This window comes from Tenebrio molitor, chromosome 1, assembly GCF_963966145.1.
Source record: "Tenebrio molitor chromosome 1, icTenMoli1.1, whole genome shotgun sequence".
Lineage (NCBI taxonomy): Eukaryota > Metazoa > Arthropoda > Insecta > Coleoptera > Tenebrionidae > Tenebrio > Tenebrio molitor.
In genome coordinates, this window is record NC_091046.1 from 12255545 (window position 1) to 12274505 (window position 18961).

The 18961-nt window shown below is 34.1% G+C and overlaps 1 protein-coding gene across 7 annotated transcripts in view; it reads left to right on the plus strand.

Annotated features, from left to right (window-relative positions):
* Window positions 1–18222, plus strand: part of LOC138141418 (uncharacterized) — a 59111-nt gene extending 40889 nt beyond the window's left edge. For 2 of the 7 annotated variants that reach the window (XM_069062158.1, XM_069062150.1), the window contains exons 4-15: window positions 14676–14929; window positions 14983–15112; window positions 15170–15390; window positions 15440–15629; window positions 15686–15815; window positions 15946–16058; window positions 16109–16132; window positions 16262–16444; window positions 16564–16777; window positions 16830–17094; window positions 17146–17298; window positions 17591–18222. In XM_069062158.1, the coding sequence (XP_068918259.1) occupies window positions 14676–14929; window positions 14983–15112; window positions 15170–15390; window positions 15440–15629; window positions 15686–15815; window positions 15946–16058; window positions 16109–16132; window positions 16262–16444; window positions 16564–16777; window positions 16830–17094; window positions 17146–17298; window positions 17591–17639 (1926 nt within the window). In that variant the 3' untranslated portion in view covers window positions 17640–18222. Of the gene's footprint in view, window positions 1–14675; window positions 14930–14982; window positions 15391–15439; window positions 15630–15685; window positions 15816–15945; window positions 16059–16108; window positions 16133–16261; window positions 16445–16563; window positions 16778–16829; window positions 17095–17145; window positions 17299–17386; window positions 17418–17590 lie in introns of all 7 variants that reach the window. The other 5 variants (XM_069062128.1, XM_069062124.1, XM_069062142.1 and 2 more) reach the window with 4 other exon arrangements.
* The last annotated feature ends 739 nt before the right edge of the window (window positions 18223–18961 follow it).

Consider the following 18961-nt stretch of genomic DNA (forward strand, 5'->3'; position numbering starts at 1 on the left):
CCGGATTGCAACTTTGATCAGCTGTTTAAATCTAACCTTACATTTGGCGTGTTTTTATATGCAATTTAAAAAATCAGTCTTTTTTAAAACGAGTGGTTGATCAGCTGTTTAAATCTAACCTCACTTTTTGCGTTGTTTGTGCTTTTTAATCTGAAATTTGAAAAATCAGTATTTTTAAGACGAGTGGTTCATCCACAATCGACACTTTAACGTCAACTTCGGCGCCAAATTTTAAAAAACACCCTTTACAAAATATTCGCATTATGATTTCGAATTGTCAATTTTTTTATTTTGAGTTTTATATCCTTCGATGATCATTCCTGTTATTCTCAATGTATTCAAACTTAGATAACTGGGCAATTGTATTGTGTTACATAGTTTCCAAAATAGTGAGTAGATTTACTTTCTTATTTTTACCGAAATTTTTTTTGAAAATTATTGTTTTTCTTTAAATCCAAGGAATCAGATCAACTAGTGACTAAATACAGGGTTATTCTAAATGATTGTAGTCGAAGTAGGCGTGAAAACTGAATGTAAAATTTATGGTTGCCGCTCCATATAAAAAAACATCAAAATGATGTGAATAAGTGAGTACACACTGGAGTTAATTTGGGTGCAAAACAACTCAATATTTCTGAATTCAATCGTTAATTTAACAAAAATAAATAAACATCTCATCACCGCACTTTTCACCTAAAAAATGACAGTGACAGCGACAAAACTGACAGGTCACATGAAAGCGGCAAAAATGTAATAACATGGGCATGGCCTACTTCGACTACAATCATTTAGAATAACCCTGTATAAAAATGTAACTTATTTATCGAAATTTTTAAGCACAATTAAACGAATTAGTTTTGAAGTAAATGTCGTAAATTTTATGTAATTTCTAATTAGATATTTTGAAGACAGCTAAATGTGAACGCGCAAGTACTGCTCCCAGAAATTAACACACCACTAACATTTTCTGTGATAATCGAAAAGTCTACAAAAATTTCAAAACATGGATGCTATGATTTGTTAAAAAAGTACGTGCAGAAATTAATATACTCGCAGATAGCTTGTCTACTTATTTATTGTCAAAAAAAGCTAAAGCCAAAGAACCGAGTTTCTCGCAATTTAAGCCGTGATGAGTGTGTTTGAAGTGGCTACATAACGAGTGAAGGATATTCCCATCGTGCGCTAGCGCAAAGGTTTGGTGTCTTCGCAGTCTACCATTTTTTCGGTCATGCAACGTTATGTTAGGCGTCCTGGACAAGGAAGACATCGGGCCACAACACCAGCACAGGACAGATATCTGAGATTGCTCGATGTCAGGGAACGCCTCACCAATATCCTACGTCTGCAAATGCAGCTAGTCTGAGGAACTAACGTTCGAATTGGCCTCGAAACCATTCGCCAACGTCTTCTAGAAGACAACTTGCATACCCGACGCCCTGCTACTGGACCCTTATTAACAGCAGCTCATCGGTAAGCACGTCTGCAGTTTGCCGAAAACCATACCAGATGGAAGGATCATGACATAAGTGTAAGAGTAATCGACGACCAAATGAACGCTATGCCCAATGCAACATTCTTGGAAGGCAGCCTTTCGGAGGTGGCTCGGTTATGGTTTGGCGTGGTGTATGTTCTACGGCTCGTACCGATTTGCATGTTTTTCGGGACAATGAATAGCACAATTTATGTAACAGATATCGTGGAACAATATGTGGTTTATACCTCATTTATCTGGGATAATTTCATCTTCCAGCATGATAATGCATTATCAGTGTCAGAATTGTGTCCGAGTACCTGGACGAAGTCGGTATTGCTTCTATGCAGTGGCCAGCAAGGAGTCAGGACCTTAACCCGATAGAAAATGTGTGGGACATGATGGGGCGACGAGTCCGGGCTCTTCAGCCACCTCCAACCAAGCTGGTTGAACATGGTGAGCAGATAATCGCTGTTTGGGACAATCAGGACCAAGCAGATGTCCTGTCCACTATTAATTTCTGGGAGCAGTGTACATACCTACATATCTACTAATGATAAATAAAATCTAGAAAAACTAATGGTTAGTAATAAAGGGAAGCTCTGAACAAATAATAACAGTCTGAAATTTTTATGAAATCAATACTCTAGCTGGTCACGTTATGACAATGCGTAAGACGGAGTCCACATTATAATGTTTTTGACCTAAAATTTTTTCCAACAAAGGAAAAGTAATACGCTTTGTGTCTGCGACCCGTACGTAGCCGACAATAACATTCATGAATTATTATTATTAAGTCTATGTTAATAGCGTAACCTTTTCTTATAAACGTACTTATATTTTTCCAAAACGAGAACACTGCGCCTTATTTATAGACACGGTTTATTTAATGTAAATGTTTAAATTAGATTTTGTTTATATAACTTCAAGGAAACTCATTTTACATACTTTGCACGTATGTAACAGGTATTTTTATAAAAAAGATGCCCCAAACCAAGTCACATTTACATCTAAAATTCTCAGTTGAAGTTAAATTTAGCTAGTTGTGAATTCACTTTCGGTTGCACGTCCATTTATAGAAATTAATCTACCCTCGCCTATCTATACATGTGTACGTAATTTATTACTACGTGGTCTAACAACCCTCGCCAGAATTTCCTCTAACCCAGACGGAGACGGCGCCAGGGTCGTACGAGGGGCGTCATTTCGACCCCATTACAATTGCTACAGCGATTTGGGTGGCTTTATTACAGTCATTCGCGTTCTCCGATTGTTTTATATCATTTTGTCAAGGTGAACTGGCAAATTTGTTGCATATTCCAAATTTAGGACTCACCGTTAGTAATTAAAAAAATGAGGACTTGGACTGTGTTGTACCAGTTAACAAAAGACTGATGATAATTGGCGGATATGTGTTAACCCTACAGTAATTTCAGCAAAACCAAAATGAACAACAAAACCTAAGCACGCATCAACTTTCAACGGAAATTGTAATCATGTAAGAGTACCTGTATACTATTTACACAGGAAGTTAATAGAAATACTGACAGCGCTTTAGGATGTTTGGTAATTTAAAAATATTTTACGAGTATAAGACAAATTTCACATGTTATTCTATCTGCACTGGTTACTTTAAAAGTTTCATAATACCTATGCCTTTTTGAATAATTGAACTTATTTCTGTTACGAAGTTTATCAGAATTGGAGATGTTATACGAAAAAAACATAAGCCCAATGATGAATCTTTGATAAATGTAATTAAAGTAAATTATTACTAAATTAGTGTCTTACAAGAAAGAAATTTGTTTTAAAAGACAAATGTAGAGATATTATAAACAAAGGTAAAATTGTTCTTCAGAATATCCAGGGTCCCGAAGATGTAGTCCCAGCCAAAAATATCTTGACAGTAAAAATTACCAAACGTAGACCGCAGATCCAAAAAAATAGTTATTTACGATATGTGTATCGTAATGTGGAATTTTATGATACGCGATGGAAAAATTGATAATCTATCAAGTATAGTAACGACACATTACGATACAAATATCGTACAACGTTTTATCTACTTTTATGCAAAAATAATAAGGCGGCTAATGTTGTAATAACCACATGTAGTTACGAAGTTGTTGACTTTTTTCACAAAGTTCCAATGACAGCAAGTTGCAGTGTAAGTGCAATAATTAGTGATTCAGAAGAAAATTTGCCTTCTAAAGTAGAATTGGGTGCTCAATCTGCTATAGATACATTAATTCTTGCCAAATCTAAAGAGCGTTACGAGATAGTGTACAAATATTTTGAAGAATGGATGGAAGTCAAGAAAATTCGTGAAGTCTTTGAAAAGGTGGTCCTTGCCTATTTTGCGGAACAATCAGGGAAGCTAAAACCATCCTCATTATGGTGCCGGTATTCTATGTTGCGGACGTTGGTGTCGATTCTGAAAATGATTGATATTAGTCAATATTATCAGGTTGTGGCTTTCTTGAAGAGGAAATCGGAAGAATACCGACCTAAAAAATCGTTAACTTGGGAACAGCTTCTGGAGTCAATATTAAAAATTAATTATGTTAATTTATAATTAATAATTAATTTATGTTAATAAATAGTTGCAAACATATTTTGCAAAATTCAATCTCTTTACCGCACTATTGCTTTATTACCGCACTAGTGCCGTAAAAACTGCCATTACGATTCTAAAAAACATTGTGAAATATGGCACATTACAGTATGAAAGTAGATAAAGTACGTTATAGTTGGTACAGTTTATAAAATTCTACAATACTTATTCGTTTATTCACTAGCAGTCAAAGGCAAATTATGGTCAGTAGACAAATATAACCATGACAGTGGTTCTTTCGAATATGAAAATTTGCAAGAACTGATAAAATTGAATCTTTAGGAGAAACTTGGGGGATTTGTGGTATTACAAAAAAAAAATAAATTTCCGACGTGAACAAATCCTTCCTTACTCAATAATGGAAAAATGAAATGAGAACACTTTGTAATGTTGATAATACGTTATTTTTTAATGTTCCATTTAACAAATTAAAACATGTTGACAACTCATTAATAACAATCAGGCGCCAGAAACAATATTACAGTCGGAATTTTAAATCAAGGTAAACAATTTTTTGAAATCCAGCAAAAAACGTATAAGCAATTCAATAGGTGCTCCCAATCGTTTAAGAAATTTAGATCTACATTGTCATAATACATAAATTATTTGAAATTATGTATTACTCGTTGGCAAAACTTAAATCCATCACAGTTTAGATCTGACCAAGTTGAATCAAGTTAGTTTTAGGCTGTTATTATTTAAAAAAAAAATTTGTGACACTAACGTAATATTAAAGAGTTGAAAATTTTCTTCAGAAATTTATTCCAATTGACATTTGAAACCGTTACAGGTTGAGTTTGGCATGACATTTGGCATTTTACATCTGACAGTTTAAGGATGTACATATTAATAATGCCATTTTAACAAATACAAAAATTCAGAAATGTTACACGAATTTTTTCTATGCAAGGAGTGTACAAGCATTCTCCATTTTTCAACTTGACGCGATTTCAAGAGTAATTTTTTGTTCGACTGTCAGAATTTGAGAATTTTCTCCTATGTGAACGGATTTTGATAAATTTGACAACTTGTCAAAACGTCAAGCTAATTTTAAAGATTTTAAGCGATTTAGAGCCTTTAAGGGGCTCGTCGAACAAAAAAACATTGTATTCAACTCGTTCTTGTGTAAATTGTGCCTTTTTTGGCACTCGTGGACCTTTAAAACGCTCGTTTCACTCGCGTTTTAAACTGGCCCACTCATGCCAAAAAAAGCCCAATTTACACACGAACTCGTTAAATAAACTACTATTTATTCAATATTTTGAAGCATTCTGTAAAAGTTAAGGGATCCTGACAAAATTGTATAGGTTATATTATTAAGGTTTGTGCGTTCGTTTAAATTTATCCTCAAAGTTGGCGTTGAAGAGTCGATTGTGAACGCACTATACGGATCACGGATCGGCTGTTTAAATCTTACGTTTTTACACTAGTGCTGCGTTCACAACCGACTCTTCAACGCCAACTTTAAGGATAAATTTAAATGAACGCACGATATTTTTATTCATCACTGTCAACATAAATTTAAAGAAACCAATTTCATAGCCTAGAGAATAAAACTATTCCATCTTATGGTATTAAAACATTACGGACTAGTTGGGTTTAGTCCATTTATTTTTATTTTTTAAAGAGATGCCAAGGACGTTAAAATTTAACCTCCTTGAGAGATGCAGTAATAGAGCGTAGGAAAATTCTTCAACAATTGATATCAGTTGACACTTTCTGGATATTTTTCCTTGTTTCTCATTGTGTAATTTTTTTTCGTACTAATGACTGTGATCTCCACAGAAAATACCGTTTCGACAAATTTTTGGAAAAATTGAGATTTAGATACTAAACTGGACCTGTAATTATTGTCAATGAACTGAACGTTGGCATTTTGTTCTTTACACAAGAATTAAAATTTGTTAAATTGAAGACTAAAATAATAGTTCATCCACTTTATTGATCTGATCTTTCCCTCTCAGATTCTGAACTTTTTCAACTATCAAGAATGAACTAAAACTGCGATGATTGATGATGACAACCTTTGGGTAGCCTAGGATCAAGCGTGTGCTGATCTTCCCTTAGAAAAATAGAAAAAGATGTTGACCAATAATAAATTTATGTTTGCGCATAAATATGAGTATGTAAATAGCGATAGGGAGTTGTTTGAAAGATCGTGATAAATAGCATTGTATGTACTGCCAAGCTTTTGTAAGAACATGTGTAATTAAATAGAGAACGTAAAAAACTAAGATATAAAACGTTCGTATTTCATTCGAATTTAGATTTTATGTAATTTCCCAGTTTATTTTGTATCAAGTCATTATTGGCTTTGTAGTGATCTGCTGTTAAATAGGAACTCACTTTTATATTAAATTAAAAAAATATTTCTTTACTTTCTTCGACAGAATACCTAGTTATTTGAACATTATATTTTATTACTTGGGGAAGATATTCAAAAGCCAAAACGTAGTACCCACTTGACTAATCTTCAAAAGAAGATCAGTAATGTTTTGATCCCAAAAAAGCTTATCTTTTGGTTGCCCAATATAAAAATAAAACATTCACACTCATGACAAGATTTTTGTGTTTAATAAGAGTAAGTAATAAGCAGAACAGAATAATAATTCAAAAAATGGTTGCACAGAAGAGAAATCAAGAACAAGAGCATTATTATAATTAAAAGTTATTAAAAGAATCACTCAGAAGTTAATTTAGGATACATTTTAAATTGATAAAGAAAATGAAATTCTCAATGTGTGTGGGTAGTGCACGAGTGTTCATTTATTCCCTAATTGAGTGTATTTTTTGTATTCTATTGTTCATGCTATTGAATAAAATATCAGTAGTTATTTTAAAAAGAGTGAATAAAAGTAGGACGGAAAGATTTTGAATGTAATGCAGTTATTAAATTACGTGGATAAGTGCTGCTATTACAATACAGTTTTAAGAACAATGGACTGTTGCATTGCAGATTTGCAGAACTTTATGATAATTTCTAATTGTTTTTAATTAATCGCATTAGTGTATGTCACAAGAAGATAATATATGTAGGGCCAGTTTACAGAAGCGAAATTAAGTTAATCATGATCAAATGCGAGATTAACTGAACACGTGATCAGATTGAACCAATCGAATTCTCGGATTCATGGGTTAATCGCGCATTAAAATTTAATTCGAATTAAATATTTAATTCTCTTTCTATACACTGGCCCGTAGTAAATTAAAATTTTAGTTGAAATTAAAAATTTACTTCTGGTAAATTCAAAAACTTTGAAATTCTTCATGAAATCTTGACAAGTGTGTGCGGGCCAACTGTCTGATTACAACATTTTCCCAAACTGTTTCGTAAAAAGAAACAAGGCTAGTTGGTGTTTCTTTTTCAAAATATTTTCTGAACACTTCCATGTAATGTTGACTCAAGTTGCAAAAAACCAATTTGGATTTGCAACAGCAATTTTATGGCATTAGTCGTTTGAAATTACTTTAAAACTGTACTTATATGGAAAATATTCAATCCAAACTATGATTTTCTGGCCTTTTTGTGCCTTTATTTGGTTTAAAAATATTGAAAAAATGCTGTTGCAAATGACAAGTGGTTTTTTGCAACTTGAGTCGACTTTAGTTGATAGTTTCTTGTCGTTGTCATACCTTCATTGTCGTATTTTGTTTCTGTTATTTTTCGATAACAAATTTCCCATTATCTGTGATACAGTTGGTTGCAAAAAAAAAACGGGAACTGTCAGAATAAAATTGACACATTTTTATAATCCTTTCATAGTGTGAAACCTTCTTAGGAGAGATAGGTTAGAATTAACTTCAAATTTCAATTACATTTTTTTAAATTATTTGACCAGGTATTGTCAAGTACATACATATAATCAATCTATTCATTTTGATTGTGACCACTCCCCAGGCACGTAACTAAGGGGGGGCCTGGGGTGGCACAGGCCCCCCCAAAAATAATTGTGCCCCCCCGGGTGCCCCTGCAAATTTTAGGTCCAATCCAATACATTATTGTCAGATAATTTCTCTTAATTATGTAGGTAGATACATACTCGTATATTGTTTCTTGAGAAATCGAAACAAAAAATTATCTCACAGGAAATAGCTTAGACATGCAGTGTTTACAATAATGTTAAATACCCATACCCAAACATTGCATTTGTGACAGTTCAAATTACATAGATTGGAGTTCAAATAGCGTAAGTTGTGCTGAGAGTCGCAGTTCTCAGGAAAGCGATATTAATTCAGTGCCGAGTGTGGGTACTTGAAACCAAATAAGATGGTATTTTTTACATTAGGTACTTCGGATTTCTTTTATTTTTCTTAATCTCAAATTCAGTCCACATTCAGCATTTAGTCAGTCTTTGCAATTCGGCGTTACGGGATCGTTGGTAACTGAAAATGTCGGAAAAAAAACGTAGCATCGCGGACTATTTTGTTCCGTCTAAAAAATTCAAAGAAGACACTAGTGAAGTGCCAAGTACAAGTAGTGGTGTGACAGTAAATACAAGTGCCGGGGTAGTTGAAAGTGGTACTGTGAGTGACGAGGATTATGACGATACAGATGATTCTACTACGGAAGATGATATTGAATTACACGATGAATCAGATTCTGAAATACCTCAATTTGTGGAATGGATGTCAGAAAGATCACAATCAGGAAGTTCTTCTCAGCAAAGAAGTGTAATAATAGCACCTGCAAAACCTGGACCCGGAGACTTATCTCAATTTGTACTGGATGGCCCCAAACAGCCAGGCCGCCAATTTTATCCAAAAACCAGGTTTGCCAATAAATTGCGACAATTTAATAAAAATTGGTATAATTTATTTCCGTGGGTAGAATACAGTATAACTGCCGATGCCGTTTTTTGTTTTGCATGCAGACATTTTTCTACTCACGTTGAGGTTGATAAAACAATTTTTATAAATGTTGGTTTCAAAAATTGGAAAAAAGCAATGGACCAAAACGCCGGTCTAAAATTACATAATGTAAGCCATGAACATAAAAATTCTATGATTAAATGGGCCTCATTTAAAGAAATAAAAATTCGAGATACTAATGTCCAGTCTGTTGCTGCTCAAGTAAATGAGGCACATTTAAATTTGGTAAAAGAAAATAGAGCTTACCTTGGTATTATTGTGGATATATTAATTTATACAGCGTTACAATGCATACCACAAAGAGGAGACAAGGAGGGAATAGAAAGTAGCAACAGAGGAAATTTTTTGGAACTTTTGACGTTATTCGGAAAATATAACGAAATTGTGAAGAAAAAAATTTCTGGCCGACGAAGCTGCTAAAAATGCGAGATACACAAGCCCGCTAATACAAAATCAATTACTATTTGTTATATCTAAAATGCTTTTAGATCAAATTGGGGACGATATTAGAAAAGTTTCATGTTTTGCTGTAATTTGTGATGAAACAAAAGACATAAGCAAAACTGAACAGTTATCTGTCGTAATTAGATATTATTTAGAAGGGGCAATTCATGAAAGATTCATTGGTTTTCGACCAGCCCGGGAATTAAATGCACAGTCTCTTCTTGAATATATCAAAGAGTTGCTAGCAAGGTGTTCAATAGATATCAACAAATGTGTGGCACAAACGTATGATGGTGCCAATGTTATGAGTGGAAGAGTGAATGGAGTCCAAAAACTACTACGAGATGAAGTGGAAAATGCATTATACGTACACTGCTATAACCATAGATTAAATTTGGTGGTGGTGGACATTTGCAAAAATTTGCCGAGTGGCAACTCATTTTTTGGCTTGGTAGAAAATGTGTACGTCTTTATTTCGGGTTCGGCAGTGCATTCTAAATTTGTGCAAATTCAAAAAGACCTTAATCCGAACAAAAAGGTGATTGAACTCAAACGGATTTGTCATGTTAGGTGGACAGCCCAAGTTTTTGCTTGCATATCATTAAAATCAGTATTGGGAGAACTTTTAGTGTTACTTAATAAAATTATTTTGAATCGGGATGATCGTGCCTCTGAAGCAATTGGACTTTTACATCAAATGGATTTTAATTTCGTTTTTAACTTGTGTTTGTATTCAAAAATTTTAACAATATTCAAAAAAGTTAGCGACTTTCTCCAAAAAGTCACTTTTAATTTAACAGAGGCAAATATACTGATTGAATCAATCGTTAGCTCATTCAGCGATATGAGAACCGATTCAAATTCAATGGTATTCCTTGAACTATTTTCTGAGGCTAAAAAAATATGTAGTGACAATAATATAAACATACGACCTATTACAAGAGAAAAGAAAATACCAAAAAAATTTGCTTCCTATTTTATTACCGAATAAATTAAAAGTCTAGAATCTTCAACTGAAACAAATAAGGATCATTTTAAAGTGGAAATATTTTATCCAGTCGTGGACGTAATTTTAAGTGAATTGGACAGACGTTTCAAAAAAAATTCATCAGTAATTTGTGCTATGGATGTTTTGCATCCACAAAATGCGAATTTTCTTAATTTTGAACATTTGAAACCAATGGCTGAACATTATGGATGTAACATGGATATTTTACAATGCGAACTGAAGATACTTCCTACAACTATTAAAAAATATGAAGAAACAATTAAAGAAAATGCCACGTCGTCTTCTCAAAGTTGGGACCAAACGGTTAATATTGACTTGTTTCGAGACATTTATTGAAGCCAACGGGAAAACAACTCACAAAGACGAACATCACCAATAAAGTTAACTCTATTTGTGCTTTTTTGTTGTACATTTTGGCTAGTAAGTGTTGTAGTTTGATATCTTCTGCTTTTTCATCTCCTGTAAATCATTTTTTTGAACTTTTTGTCTGATTAGTTTTTATCTGAAAATATTTGTATTAATCAATGCTAATTGAAAGTTCTGATTAGTAATCCCCAGGCATTTGTCGCGTTTGTCTTACTGTCAAATGACCATTTCCTTCGTTCTTCATTAATATCGAGAATTGCATAAGGTGATTTCGAAGTTTTTACGTTAAATAATCTGTACCTGGATATAACCCCACTTTTCAACAGACGTGATCACAGAATCAGACCGACGTTTTTAGTTTCTCCTACTTCAAATATTGATTTCCGTTATTAATATTGATAAACACATTAAAATCATTGCTTTACTACCATGGTCAAGTTTTGACAATTCTGACATTTTCACATCATGTTCACACCACACAAATATTTAGTATAAAACGTATGCAGCACAAAGCTAAACAGCGCCTACTATGTTTTTCGTTGTGGTCACAATCAAAATGAATAGATATTAGACAATTACATTAGGAAAATTTTCGTTTCTCGTTTTTTTTTTGCAACCAACTGTACCATTTATCTGCTTCTTCCAAAATTCATCGATTCTGCAAGCACCAACAATTTCTATAACCACTGCTGCTTAATAAATTAAGTAGATAGATAAAATGACAGATAAATTGATTTTTTTCTTTTCAAATGACTACATAGTTAAAGTCCATTCATTTTGTATTGAACTTTTCAAGGTCAAATAATTTTATTTTTTGGCTTTGTAATTATGTTTTGTAAATAGTGACATGCAGGTAAACACCGTAAACGTTGAATTGAGCATTGCTTTTTTTTTTTTAAATCACATTATGTTGGTTATATGCATGTCACTATTTACAAAACATAATTACAGTGCCAAAATTTAAAATATTTGACCTTGAAAAGTTCAATACAAAATGAATGGACTTTAGTTTTGGAAATTTAAAAATATCGACATTTTCTTTGAGGCTATCTTTAACATAGAGTACTCAGGTTATAGATCAGCTAGTGATTTTAATTTTTCTGACCATCCTAGTGTATACGCCAGCATCACATTTTCAGATATCGCGCGTTCAAATGAAATCCTGGGCTGAGTAGGCGTTGGAAAAATTAAAGCGTTTAGAACAGTGTAAAGTTTGAATTTCCCGCCGTTTGACAAGAATGACATTTGTTTATGTTTAATCGGGACATAATTGAACATGTTTGTTTTCAGCAAAGGATGCCCTTAGATATTTGCTTCGAGAATAGGAATCGTTAAGTTATTCTATTTTTAATGTAAAACATTGCAAAGAAAGAAAAAAAGAAAGATTTTTTGGCTCAAAATTTTAGGTTAGCTGTCAACATGCTCTAATTAATCTACGCTTTAAAAAAGCACAACAATTGACGGTTTCCAATGCCTTCCCAGCCCAGGATTTCATTTGAACGCGCAATATAATTCTTATCCTATCCTGACTTTCTTAAACGTTGTGTATGTAAGTACTATTGCGGGCAAAAAAAGTGGGACATCAACGTCATTGTCTTGACTTTTAATGTGAAATAACCCTTACCTGATTCTAACCCTACTTTGAATCGATTGACGTTGTCATTATGTATTGTACGTTGTAGGGAGCGATTGTAAGTAAGCACGTAGTGAATATTTATTTAATGCAAAGTTCCAATCAAAATCTACCTTTATCAAAAGAAGAGGGCATTTGGAAAAGGAAAATAGGAGGATAAAATAAATTTTCAAACTGTCAGCTGGAATAGTGTCAAAAAAATATGACAATAAAGCTTGAACTACATCGAATTTTTCAAAACTGACAGAAATTTGATGTCCCACTTTTTTTGCCCGCAATAGTACATTCATATTTTTTTCTTGACTTGGCCAGCAGTAGATCTAAATATGCAATTTCTACAGCTTCTCTACCCATTTCTTACTTTTAAATCTGCTTTTGTAATAAATAACACATACGGGAAAAATGTGCGGTTTGTTATTGTTTGTTTGTACGTAGTAACCATTACGACTGACACAGTTCGCTAAAAATTTCCAATTCAAATGTTCAAATGAACGTTTAATTTTATGAATTATTTTTACGTGGATATTAAATCCTCGCCTGTGACTCTATACAAACCATCGTTCTCGATAAAAAAAAAGTTACACTTACATCCGTTGATGCGTAAATAACTATTTTTTAGTTTTAGAATAAAAATAACGTAGTAAAAAAGTATGGATTCTTTAACATAAAATGTGAAAAATATTCTAAACAAATGTATTTTATGTATAGTTGCGGTCCTCGAAAACTAGGACACTTTGACAAATTCAAAATTTTGACTGTAAATCGATACCGAAATTTAAGTTTCTAAAATGTCACTCAAACAATGCAAATCAGTGCCGTAAAATACAAAATTAATTGCAAAATAGCTTTGTTTCCTTCTGATATTACCGGTTTCTTCAAATTTACATTTTGCCTATACAGACAGGTGTCCCAGAGTTGCGAAAAAACTCCATAACTTGTTTGTTATTAAGATTTTTCCTTTTTTCTAGATGATAGATGATAGCTACGCTTCTACTGTACGCTCGGACAATATATACTGGGTGCCCCAAAATTCGCGGAACAACTTAGCAGTACGTTGTTAAGTAGTCATTAAAATATTTCATTTTTGTTGTATTCATGGAAATGAGAGAGAAAAATCAAAGCCATGTTGCCGTACGTTATTTGAGGTAAAACGGACATAAAATTACTACATATTTGGAATGAAAAAAATAATTGCAAACCTGATCTAAATCGTTCAGAATTATTATGCCACTGGCTAGTAAAAGATAAATAGTCAAAATCTTTTTTAATATTTAAAATAAATGAGATCTAAGCTGCACCTTTTGGGCCCCCTATCTTCAAATTTAAGAGGTGTAGAATTTTTTTATTATTTTTCTCATTATTTTCTAACATTAGTTGACATTGCCCCATTGAGTTGTTCCGCGAATTTTGGGGCACCCAGTATACAGGTGTCTCAATATTATAAAAACACTAAAGTTATTTTTTTTTAATGGAACCTACTCAATTTGATTTCATTTTTTGGGATCTATGCTAAATTTTGAATCAAATCTATAGAGGTCGTTTTTACTTTTCTGCCACAAGGTTGGTGGAACTGAGTAATTTGTAACAATAGTTTGAATTTTTTTCCCCCGCAAAAGTTACTCGTGACGTCATAATGCATTAAACTTTTACTACAGAGTCTGGCGCATTATTATCGAACTGGTCGAAAGCTTTTTTGACAAGCTTGTTTTTAGCGGAAAAGTTGCTCCCAATTTAGTGATTTTAGGATAGCATCCTAGATTTTCACATTCGACTATATAAAACCCTGTACCGTTGGAAAGCTTGTCAAAAAAGCTCGTTTCACTGGCCCACTCATGCCTTAAAGAGCCCAATTTACACACGAACTCATCAAATAATATACTATTATGTACAGACGTGCAATTATGATTTATTATTCTCGAAAATCTTGAAATGAGATGCTACACACTTTTGACATTGATTAAACTGTTGCGCCTATCGTTAATAGTTCAAATTTAGGACGCTCCTAAGAAAATTACCTCATCCTTTGTGCTTACTGTTGCATCACACTTGACATTTTTAAAAGAGTATATTGATCGTTCGTTTATTTTTAAATTAAAACTTTGAATCTTGATTTGGTGCTAAATAGTAAGTTTTGAATTAATTAATTCAGGCATTAAAGAAGTGGAAATTAATGTTTGCGAATACGTAATTTCATACCATGCACTCATGTAATCATATTTAGAATTCACCGACTTATCATTGTTATTAATTCACTGTTGTTTACTTTCAGACAATCACATGTGACTGTGAAGCTACACCTGCATTTCAGTTAAAAAGCTTCCGCCAAAAAGGTGACAAAGTCGAAACTTCTCATTACAGAGTTAATATTAATCGCTTTAGGGCAAGGTTAAACATCTTTTGCGTTTCTGAAAAATTACAAGCCAGCGTTAAGTGCGATGGATGGCCTGAAATTAAAGTGGCACTCGCACCTGTTGGCAACATCAAGAACAATTTAGACGAAACTCACCTCCAGGAAGTCATCAAGTAATGTTGACCCCGGCGATCGAAAACCCGCAACTAATTTCCTATAATTCCAGTGAGATTTTAATCAACGCCCTGAGAAACACAGAAGTCCACCTGAATCTGGCCCAGTACCCCACCTGCCCGAGACTCATCCGACATGTTGCGACACCAGGACACATCCTACCTGTCCACTACGACAGCATGGTAAGTACCACCCAATTTTTGTTTACCAAAATCATGTGGTTGTCGCGCTTTTTACAGTCCAATGCGTACACCTCAACCCCCAATCATCTATCGCCCATCGGCCAAGTTCCAGGAGAAAAACGCTTGCTAGTAAAGGTCATCCGCGCCGCACAATTGGGGGCGTCTCAGGGTTGTTCCGAGCCGTATTGCGTCGTCGAACTGGACGAGCCACCCCAGAAAAACCAAACTTCGGTCCAGAAAAACACAAATTCGCCATTCTGGGATGAACACTTCCTATTGTAAGTGGATTTTTGGGGTCAACGTGCAGAATGAAAATGTTGCTTCTAGTGATTTATCTCCAACCACCGCTGAAGTTTTGTTTGAAGTCTACGACCACGCCGTCAAGCCCAGTAAATTTCTTGGATTGGCCATCGTCGGGGTGGACGAATTGATCGTCAATCCGTCGCAAAGGCAAATTATTTCCCTTCAAAGCAGACCCTACGAAAGCGATCCGGTGTCAGGGACTCTCACTATTGAGGTAACTTCTGTTTTTGTGGCGTGAGTCAGCGTAATCATCGTCATTGTTCGTTTTAGTTTTTATTCATCGAAGGAGCAGATATACCAAATGTTGGAAGCAGTCAACCGTACAAAATCAAGCAAAGCATTAAACCGCTGACGCCCACTAATAGCGCTAGGTTAAATACTACTTCAACGTTCCAAAATGGTAAGTTAAACGGAAACCACAAATAAAACCATGAAAAACAAATATTTATTAAAAGAAAGTAAAACAGTATTGCGTACGACAATGTGACTTTGACATTTTTACAGTGGAAGTTGTTTCTTTCAATTTTTAGAGAACCTAACCAATGGTAATCATTACAATGAAACCGCTTTAAGAGACTTAGATAGAAGTAGACAGAATGCAAATCTTAACAAGAACACTTTGGTCATCCATAGTGTTCAGAGAGTAAGTAGACATTCTCATTGCCTTAATGGTATTAATGAGTTTTTCTTCAGCAACCGTCGCAAAGGCTCGTGAAGGTAAGACTGCCGAAGAGTAATGTGTATTTTTGATTTTTTGAGAATTCTAACAACTTAACATTTTTATACATACATAGAGTTTTGGTGTGCATTGTTTTTTTTTTTGTTTCATCTATTAAACTAACCAAGGTTGCATTGAGTGATGGTACTTGGAAAGAGATTGAAAGAGTTGAGAAAGTGAACGATGAACAAGAGGAAGACAAGAAAGAAAATGTCGAAGAAACTCTGGACAGTTTGAATGGAAACGTGACCAACGAACTAAACGGCACTACTGAAAGTAAAGATATTACCACAGAGAGTGACACATCAAAGGTTTGCTTTTTTCATAAACTGTAACACCTTTTGCTCGATTTTTTTCTTTTGATTAATCGACTAAATCCGCAAGTGAAACGTTCCCCTCTTCTCGAAGTTGATTTGTGTTTTGTCTTTAGCCGGGTGATTACTCTGTGACTGGAACTCTTCAGTCTCAACCGCCGTCAGATTTAGATTACCGTGGCCGACCAAGAAAGAGACGTGACTTCTTCGGAACGATCAAGCGAAGACTCGGGAAGTCACGTTCGAAATCGGTGGGACCTGAAAATGACGCGGGCCGAGAAGATTCCTTGAATCGGTCCATCTCAGCTGACAGGAGCCGCAATGACGGTAGTAAGGTCGGAGTTCCGTGAGAAAGTTCGCTTCTCATTTTGACGTTTCGAAGGTTACCGATTGAACGTTCCGGGTCAGAGGTCCATGGACGAGACTTCGCGAAGATCGAGTCTCTCTGAAGCTTCGGGACTTAGCAGTGCGTCCACAAGAACGTACATCAACGAAGCTAGCACTCTGGTGCTCGAGACTGTCGAGAACGGGATCAAAAAGCACTACTTGGTCCCGTTGTCGTTAGCCCAGAAGTCCAAGTGGAGGAAAAAGGGTATAAAACTACATATTTTCAACGATCACACGTTCATTGCTAAGCACTTGGCCGGGTAAGTTCCACTAGATTCTTGTCCATGATTGTTTTAATTTGTTTCTTGCAGAGGCACTGTGTGTCAAGTGTGTGGAAAGAGCATAGCTAGAAGGATTGGGAAACAAGGGTACGAATGTCGCGACTGTTTGCTGAAGTGTCACAAGCACTGTCACGTCAAGGTCAACGACAACTGTCCCACGTCCACTATCCACAACATTGAGCTGTAAGTACTTTTGATATATCAAAGTTGTCATTTTACTACAAACAAACCATATTTAAATACATAACTAATAAATGTCTTCTTCCTATGGGTCCATGCTTCCGGTTTTGAGCGAATAATTGGTAAGATTTGTGTGGCGGAGTTGAATCGCAAGTAGACGTCCATATATTGTCATCATGCATGTTTATGTTCCTTATTTACTGAAGTTGTTTGGTGGCTTGTGTTACATTAATGAAATTTAGTGTTAAGCCAACGTCGAGCTTAATAGTGATGTCTAATTTTTTTTAATTTCCAGATCTTACATCACCAATCCGTACACCGACAAAAACATCCGAATGCTATAAGAAAAACTACTCTCTGGTTACCAGGCATCTTTTATTTACACGGGTAGTTTAGTGTTATTAGTGTTTTAAGCATACCTATAAGCACAACGTTCTTAAGCTATACAAGTGGATCACACAAGAATATCGTTTTATAATTTTATTTTATTTACTTCTATATATTTTTTTAAACGGTTTAATCATATATTATTGTTTTCAAAAGAGTTTTAAATTGTTTTAATTATTTATTTGTAAATATTTGTTTAGAGTTTGTATTTGTTTCATTACCTGACGAGATCTGACTTTGTTTATATCACCTGTTTTGTTAACTATATTTACCATGTTGTACTAATTATATAATTGCATCAAATATCTTTGTATCAAAAAAATGTTTAAATGCGGAAAAAAATATCTTATTTACATGTTTCTGTAAGTGCCTGTAATTTAAAAAAAAATTAAGACCTTTGTATTTCTATATAATACATATAATGCTATTTAAGGAAAAAAATTTGGGTGTTTTGTTAAGCCTGAGGTGTAAGTTTTCAATATTTATATTTTCTTTTGTTAAACGCATAAATGGAAAATAAATTAATACATTTTAACTACAGTTACATCAACCAAATTCTTTTATTTATCACCCACCTTAATTAATTTAAAGTGATTTCAGAGAAACAAAAAGTATAAAAGTCGTCAATAAAATGAAACTACCAAATTCATTTCAATTACCTGCTAAACGATAGTAGGTATAGATTGAGTTGGAGAAGTGACACGCGAAGAATGATAAGCAGAAAGAGAAATGTAATAAAAGTGTATTCACAATTTTTATCACGTTTAAAGGAAATTGTACCATTTCCATATTTTTGTAAATCTTATTTTGGAAAAACTGCTTCCGCTTCTAAGCAAATATATTTTCCGTAACAACCTCCGTAGTTACCGTGACACTATACTAAATTTGTAAGTTCAAATTACAGCATCGTAATTTGTGTAAACAAAATTACTTGACGAATGAATGTTTAAATATATCCCATAGGAACACATTCGGCATAGGTACCTTGCAGTGTACAAATATAATTCGCATTTGTTGCTTCAACAAACACGGTGCGATCAATTAAAAAATAAATCGAGTCGGCGTGTTACCTATGGCAACCCATGCTATAGCATAGCTCCAAAGCAAACTCGATTTATTTTTTAAATGATCGCTCGGTATAATACCTACCTATATAGTTTATGTTTGCTCAAAGTCATTATTTTTATTAAATCAGTGTAGTGATTAAAGCTCAGATAAGATAGGAAAAATGTGAGAGTTGGGAGAAATAAAATTCTTATGACATTTTATACAAATCATT